The sequence below is a fragment of the Molossus molossus genome, unplaced genomic scaffold, assembly GCF_014108415.1.
Source record: "Molossus molossus isolate mMolMol1 unplaced genomic scaffold, mMolMol1.p scaffold_m16_p_4, whole genome shotgun sequence".
Lineage (NCBI taxonomy): Eukaryota > Metazoa > Chordata > Mammalia > Chiroptera > Molossidae > Molossus > Molossus molossus.
Window position 1 is genome coordinate 58,364,328 of NW_023425377.1, and position 7,103 is coordinate 58,371,430.

Sequence of the window (7,103 nt, forward strand, 5' to 3'; positions counted from 1 at the left end):
TAACCGCTGAGCCAAACCGGCCAGGGCTCCGCTGCCTATATTTTTAATTAGATTGTTTGTCTTCCTTTTGTTGAGCTGTATGTGTACTTTATATATTTTGGAATTAACCCCTCATCCCGTGTATCGTTGGCAAATATGTTCTCCCATACAGTGGTTTTTGTTTGTTTGTTTGTTTGTTTTTTCATTTTGATGCTGGTTTCTTTTGTTGTGCAAAAAACTTTTTAGTTTGATGCAGTCCCATGTATTAATCTTTCCCCATGTTTCTCTTGCCCTAGGCGATGTATCAGTGAGAATTCTGCTAAGTGTGATGTCTGAGATTTTGCTGCCTACATTTTCTTCTAGAATTTTTATGGATTCATGACTTACATTTAAATCTTTTATCCATTTTGAGTTTATGCTTGTGTATGGTGTAAATTGGTGGTCCAGTTTTAATGTTTATTTTATTATTAAAAATTTTTATAATTAGTTTCTGCTCATGGCAAACAGTTCAAATTGTTTTGGAGGGTAAATAGTGAGCATGAAAATTCTTTGTTTTTCCTTAGTCCCAATCTGTAGATGTTACCACTATAAAGAGTTTCCTGTATATAATTCGAGAAATTATTCTTGCACCTCGCTGGTATGGCTCAGTTAGTTGAGTGTCCTCCTTTGCACCAAAACATCACCAGTTGGATTTCCTCTCAGGGCACATACCAAGGTTGTGGGTGCTTATGGAAGGCAACCAATTGATGTTTCTTTCTCTCTCTTGTTCTTTCCCTTCCTCTCTCCACAATCAATTAAAAAAAAAAGTAATTATTGTCCTGGCTGGCATAGCTCGGTGGTTAGAGCATCGGCCTGCACATAGAAGGGTCTTGGGTTTGATTCCCGGTTAAGGGCACGTACCTGGGTTGCAAGTTCAATCCCCAGCCTCAGTTGGGGCACATGCGGGAGGCAACTAATTTATCTTTCTCTTTCTCCCTTCCACTCTAGCTAAAAAAAAAAAAAAAAAAAAAAAAAAAAATCCAATGAAAAAATAGCCTCGGGGGAGTGTTAACAAAAAAAAAGAGAAAATTTTCTTGCACACGTAAATCTATATGTGTTGTGTCTGTTGTGTTTTGCACTATGCAACTGGCATTTAAAATTTTAGTTATTTACTTATTTTTAATCCTCACCTGAGAACATGCTTAGAGAGAGAGAGAGAGATCAATGCAAGTGGCCTTCTATGTGGTGCCCCAACCAGAGATTGAACCCAAAACCCAGGTATGTGCCCTGACTGGGGCTTGAACCAGCGACCTGGCAACCCTTCAGTGCATAGGACAGTGCTCAACCAATTGAGCCACTCCGGCTGGCAATGGCTTTTTTAGTTAACAATATATATTGGACATCTTTCCATACCAGTACTTGAAGATCAACTTCATAGTTTTTAATGTTACACAGTATTCCTTGGTGTGCCTGTATTTATTTATTTAACAGAACCTCTACATCTAGTCTCCACTATAACCACAACTTTATGAAGCTGAGGCACAGAGCCAGGAATGGAGAAAAATGAGTAGGAGGAAGACCAACTACCTGTTCTTGGAAAACTCTGTTTCATGGGGAAGAAAGGTCTCCATCTAAATATATATGAACCATACAACAATCATTCAAATTGACATCATTGTGGACCAATGCAGTGGCCGTAAGGAGAGTATGATTTTCTCAAATTACAAAGATTGGTTGTTTAAAGGATTAGAGGGTGGTTCTAGAGGAGATGGGAAGCATGGAGCTGAGGGAACAGCAGGAGCAAGTCATGAAGAGGGCCAGTGTGGTTAGGTGGCTGGATCTTGATGTATATGGGGGTTTATGTGGGAGACAAGTAAGTGGTCTTGGAGATGTTCAAGGCCATATCCAAGAGTCTGAACTTTTTTGTTAAGAATAAAAGTTTTCTGAACAGGAAAGTGACACGCACTAATCTGTATTGCAGAAAAGTGAAAGTCAACAATATGAAGAAAAAATTAGACTGAAGAATAGTTGGAGGCAGGGAAATCAATTAGGGGACCACTGTGAAAGTCTGCATAAAGAAACTGATGGTCTGGATGGAACTGAATGGTCAGGAATGGGTTTGAGAGGCAGAGGAGCTGGATTCCACATGATTTGATGTAACAGGTTTGTTGAAAGAAGGAGAGAGAAAACTAGAGATTTCAGCCCAGGGTGAGTGTTAGGCTGGGGGAAAATGAAGAGTTCAGCTTTGGTGTGTGGAGTTTGAAACCATATAGGGCATGCAGGTGGCATGTCTAAAAAGCACTAGAAAAATACAGTCTGGAGATGGGGAGAAACACCAGAGTCACAGATGTAAACTTAAAAGTCATCCCTAAAGATTGAGTTAAAACTAAGGGAGAGTGTTTGGAAGACCAAGAAGCAGATCAATGAGGAAAGCTTAAATTTAGGAAAACTAGGGAAGTAAACTGAGAAATAGAAAGGTAGGTGAGGATGCAGGTAGTATGGAAACCAAGGGAGATTTTTTAGAAGAAGGGATGATCAATAATTTGTATATTGCAGAAAACTTGAGAAGGTATGAGTTGAATGTCATTAATTAATATGTTGAGTGTCATAATTAGGAAATCTTTGAGATAATGGGTTTACTGGGGTGAAACAGTGAAGTATGTTGGAAGTGAAGTTGCAACTGGGTTGAAGAGGGTAGAAGAGGTTACTTGATACCCTCTCTTTCCTAAGAGAGGTTGGGAAGTAGAATACAGCTGAGGTGGCTTAAGCTATTTGTCTCATCGGTCATGTCTGGCTCAGAAATTGGGCCAGGACAGAATTTATGATTAGGAACATCTGAGGACCCAGCTATGATGACCTGAGTCCAAGATACATAGTCCAAAGAGTATGGACATTTTCTAGTTTGAGTCAAACAATAATTCAAAGCATTTCTAAGAGGAGGCAAGTGGGTCATAATGTAGCAAGCCAAGTACAACTGATGGGAGAGTCTGGGGCAGCTGGTCATGAGTCCCACAGGTAGACTGTGATCATCCTGGACCAACAGGCCTTTCTGTGGGAAAGTGAAACTACTATCATGCTAGGGTCAAAGGTGAGAACTCCAGGCTCTGGAAAAAATAACTCTGAACAGTGAGATACCAAAGCAGGAGCCAGTTTGCAGAACCTGGGCCAAGGATGTGGGGAAAATGAGGTCAGTGAATAAATTGACTGTGGGTCTAGTTGGCAGCAAAAGAGTCTCTAAGGGCATGAGAACACAGAAGAGCACCTAGACCTGGAGAAAGTGGGGGAGGAGAGGCTTAACATAATCCAGAGGAAGATTTACAGTCAAAGCAACAAAGCTGAGGTCTCAGGTCCTCTCACTTGCTCTTCCTCTTCTAAGACTCTGTGGCAAGGGGGCTAGCAATGTGTTCACATGGTCATCTGCTTTAGTAAAATTTTCAAAATCAAGACATTTTAGACACAGTTGAAAGGAATTGCTGTCCATGCCATTGGTCTTGCTCTCTGTCACATTTCCCCCTGCATTGGTGGTATTGGAATGGCCATGGCATTTTGAGGGATTCAGTTAAAGGGAAGTTGATTTGTGGATACATTTAATCTGAGTTTAATGGGATATTTCTATGTGTACTTAAGTTATTGCTGAACATCCAGGTATGGTGAGAATTATCAATGATTAAAAAAAAACCCCCCGATCGGCGTGGCTCAGTGGTTGAGCATCACCCATGCACCAAGAGGTCGCCAGTTTAGTTCCTGGTCAGGGCACATGCTCAGGTTGTGGGCCCAACCCCCAGTGAGGGGCATGCAGGAGGCAGCCAATAGATGTTCTCTCTCATCAGTGTTTCCATCTCTTTCTTCTCTCCCTTCCTCTATCTCTAAAAATCAATAAAGAGCTTTTTAAGAAGATGGCGCCGAAGGCGAAGAAGGAAGACCCTGCCCCTCCTAAAGCCGAAGCCAAAGCAAAGGCTTTGAAGGCAAAGAAAGCAGTGCTGAAAGGCGTCCACAGCCACAAAAAAAAGAAGATCCGCACGTCACCCACCTTCCGTCGGCCTAAGACACTGAGGCTCCGAAGGCAGCCTAAATATCCTCGGAAGAGCACACCCAGGAGAAACAAGCTTGACCACTATGCCATCATCAAATTCCCCCTGACTACTGAGTCAGCTATGAAGAAGATAGAAGACAACAATACACTTGTGTTCATTGTGGATGTCAAAGCCAACAAACACCAGATGAAACAGGCTGTGAAGAAGCTCTATGACATTGATGTGGCCAAGGTCAACACCCTGATCAGGCCTGATGGCGAGAAGAAAGCATATGTTTGACTGGCTCCTGACTATGATGCTTTGGATGTTGCCAACAAAATTGTGATCATCTAAACTGAGTCCAGCTGGCTAATTCTAAATATAAAAATTTTACACTGCAAAAAAAAATAAAAAAAATAAATAAAAATTAATAAAGAAAAAAATTTAAAAAAGAAAAAGAAGATAGGATCTTAAAAAAAAAACATATTTCAAAAACCATGTTAGAATAAAAGAGGGATTTAAATCTTTATTCTCGCTACAAATTATAGTACAAAATCATTGCCAGATAAAGAAGTGATCAAAGACAATACAGTGATGAACATATAGGAAAGTGTGCTGTAGAGGACTATTAGGCAGCAAATAGATAAAAATATTGTATCACCCTTTCTGAATTTTGGGGTCAGTTTTTCTAGTTGTATCAGTTTTTAAAAATTGTTATTTTTCTCATTTTGATTAAATATTCATTTTCACATCTAATTTTAGTTCTATACCTTTTCTCTGAACATATATCCCTACATTGTATAAACTTGACATTACATAAAACCTAGATCTGTCTCTCTATGATCCTTCCATATTTATGGTACCAGGAATATTATTGGTTGTGAAAGGAACTTTGACAAGGAAGCCAAAGTTTTTAAACAAGGAAAAAATGTAGATATTTAAAGACATGGGCTCTACTCTACTGTGACCTCTTTACTTGATACCACAGAGATATTTGATATGTGATTCATCCTACATAGTAATGAAGCATGGCTGAGAAGAAATTTTAAAACACTTCAATAGGCAAATTTTTTAGAGCAAAGGTGCACTTTGCACAATAAATATCTGCTGATTTGACGAAAGATGGTATGTAAATATATACCCTCTACTGGAAAAAGGTAGGAACTTTTCATCTAAGGGAAGCTAGTAGCTGGTTGAAATAATCAACATAGTTCCAAGTGACCTTCTCATCATCTAGTCTCTTTTCTCCTAATTACCTGATATCCTAGGGTAAAAGGTGGACCTAGATAATGGGGTAGAAGAGATTACGACATGCATTTATTTGTTAAGCTTTTATCCACTATCTGCTGAACCAGTACCACCTTGGTCAGTAGCTTGGGTGTGCAAATGTGATCATATCTCTTCTTTTATTTCAATTAATCATTCAAGATCTCAGGTGCTCAACTGAAGTATATCTTCTCCATATTGAGGCATCTTTGATTTGTCTAAAAGTATCAGATACCGCTGCTCAGTCCAAAATGTTAAGTTAGTCCTGGTTCTGCCAGAGAGAGAGAACAGTAGTTGAATCAGTGTCCTGCTGACATTGTTTCTTTCATAGTCTTGCTGTTACTGTTAAAACTGGTCCCACTCATACCTATGGATGTTCATCCATTATGCTGATGAGAAAAGAAAAGCTTCTCTCCCCTTTAAGTGACTTGATTATTTTGCTTGTCCAGACCCTCCTATTAGTTGTGCCTCAACTTTGGACTCTAAGTTTAGAGCTCTTTTAATTCACAATTACACATTTAGGCATTATTCCAAAGCATGACCCTATTGCCAAAGAGGTTGGGTCTGGAGGTATTTCACAGCATTAGCCACTCTTTTGGGCACCAGTTCTCCCCCAGGAATGTAGATCTAGGCCACCCGTTCAGTTTCTTCCCCTATGGCTCTGCACCTCTCAGGATTTTCCTACCAGCATCAAATTTATCATAGAGTTTTTAATAATATTGAACTTCAAAAAGAAAAGAATTGAGGTCTCAATCCATTTTTTGACCACCAAAAAGTCCTTTGAATACTTTGTAGATTTATTCATCTCATCTCCTTTTACCCACTCCAAATAAGAATCACCACGGCTCTGCAACTGAGGGCCTTTAGATGGAGTTGAATTCATTCAGCCTACTCTTTGGCAGCCTGTTGTGTATATAAACTGTTAGGTTCTGAATCCCCAGGCACCCCATTACACCTCCTGTAGCTCAGGCTCTAGAACTGAGGATAAAAGATGCAATCTGGCCTTCCAAGAACACATAGCTTATAAATAAACAGCAGTCTCAATGAAGTGTAATACATGAATATGCAGCTTGCAAAGTGTATGCAGGGTGCTAGGGAACACAAAGGAGGGGTGCTTAAGTCAACCAGGCAAAGCAACAATCTGAATAACAGACACGGTGCTAGGCTCCGAAGTGTACCTCCTCTCCAAGGCTAGGCCACTATCTTCAAACATGCACACCCCTACGCACTTCCTGGAAGCTCCTTAATAGATCCTCTTGATAATGGTGAAGGGATCCCCCCAGGGCTGGGACTATGGTAAATAAAAAATTTAAGGGGGCAACTAAAGCTTCAGTAATCAAGATTAACATTTTTAAAAGTACCAGAAAATTATGGCCCAGAGGCTAGCTGCCTGACTTTATAAATAAAGTTTTGTTGGAACTAACATTAGAATTAGAGTAAGATGAGTAAGTCAGAGTCATGAAAGTACTTGTTTGGAGCTTTTCTTTATTTAAACGATGATATTTTGTTCATCATGGGGTTTTACAATTAATTTTGACTTTAAAAAATATTATATTAAAATATGATTTTTCTTGATTTCTCACTTTTTGGTACCCCTGTAAATTCTGTGCCCAAGGCAAGTACCTTATTTGCCTCTTCCTTGTCTTGGCCCTGGGTCCATTTCCACCAGCCTTTCAGACAACATTTAGTCACATCTTCATCATGGATTAAACACAGTGGAGATGGCTGATGCATATATAGAATTATAAGACATGGTAAATTCCATAAATAAAAAGGACAGGTTACTAGGAGAGAAAATAATATTAAGTAACTACTTTATTTATTTATTTTTTTATGGGTAAAAAATATATTGTTTTTTTCCCCCCT

General features: G+C 39.4%; 1 protein-coding gene across 1 annotated transcript; it reads left to right on the plus strand.

Annotated features, from left to right (window-relative positions):
* Positions 1–3,846: 3,846 nt before the first annotated feature.
* LOC118615734 (60S ribosomal protein L23a-like) lies at positions 3,847–4,382 on the plus strand. Its single transcript, XM_036240905.1, has one exon. It carries the CDS (start codon positions 3,855–3,857, stop codon positions 4,269–4,271), a length of 417 nt encoding a protein of 138 aa, XP_036096798.1. The 5' UTR covers positions 3,847–3,854; the 3' UTR covers positions 4,272–4,382.
* The last annotated feature ends 2,721 nt before the right edge of the window (positions 4,383–7,103 follow it).

Bases quoted from the DNA above. Each gene is read 5' to 3' on its own strand.
- LOC118615734 (XM_036240905.1), top strand. From the start codon at position 3,855: ATGGCGCCGAAGGCGAAGAAGGAAGACCCTGCCCCTCCTAAAGCCGAA.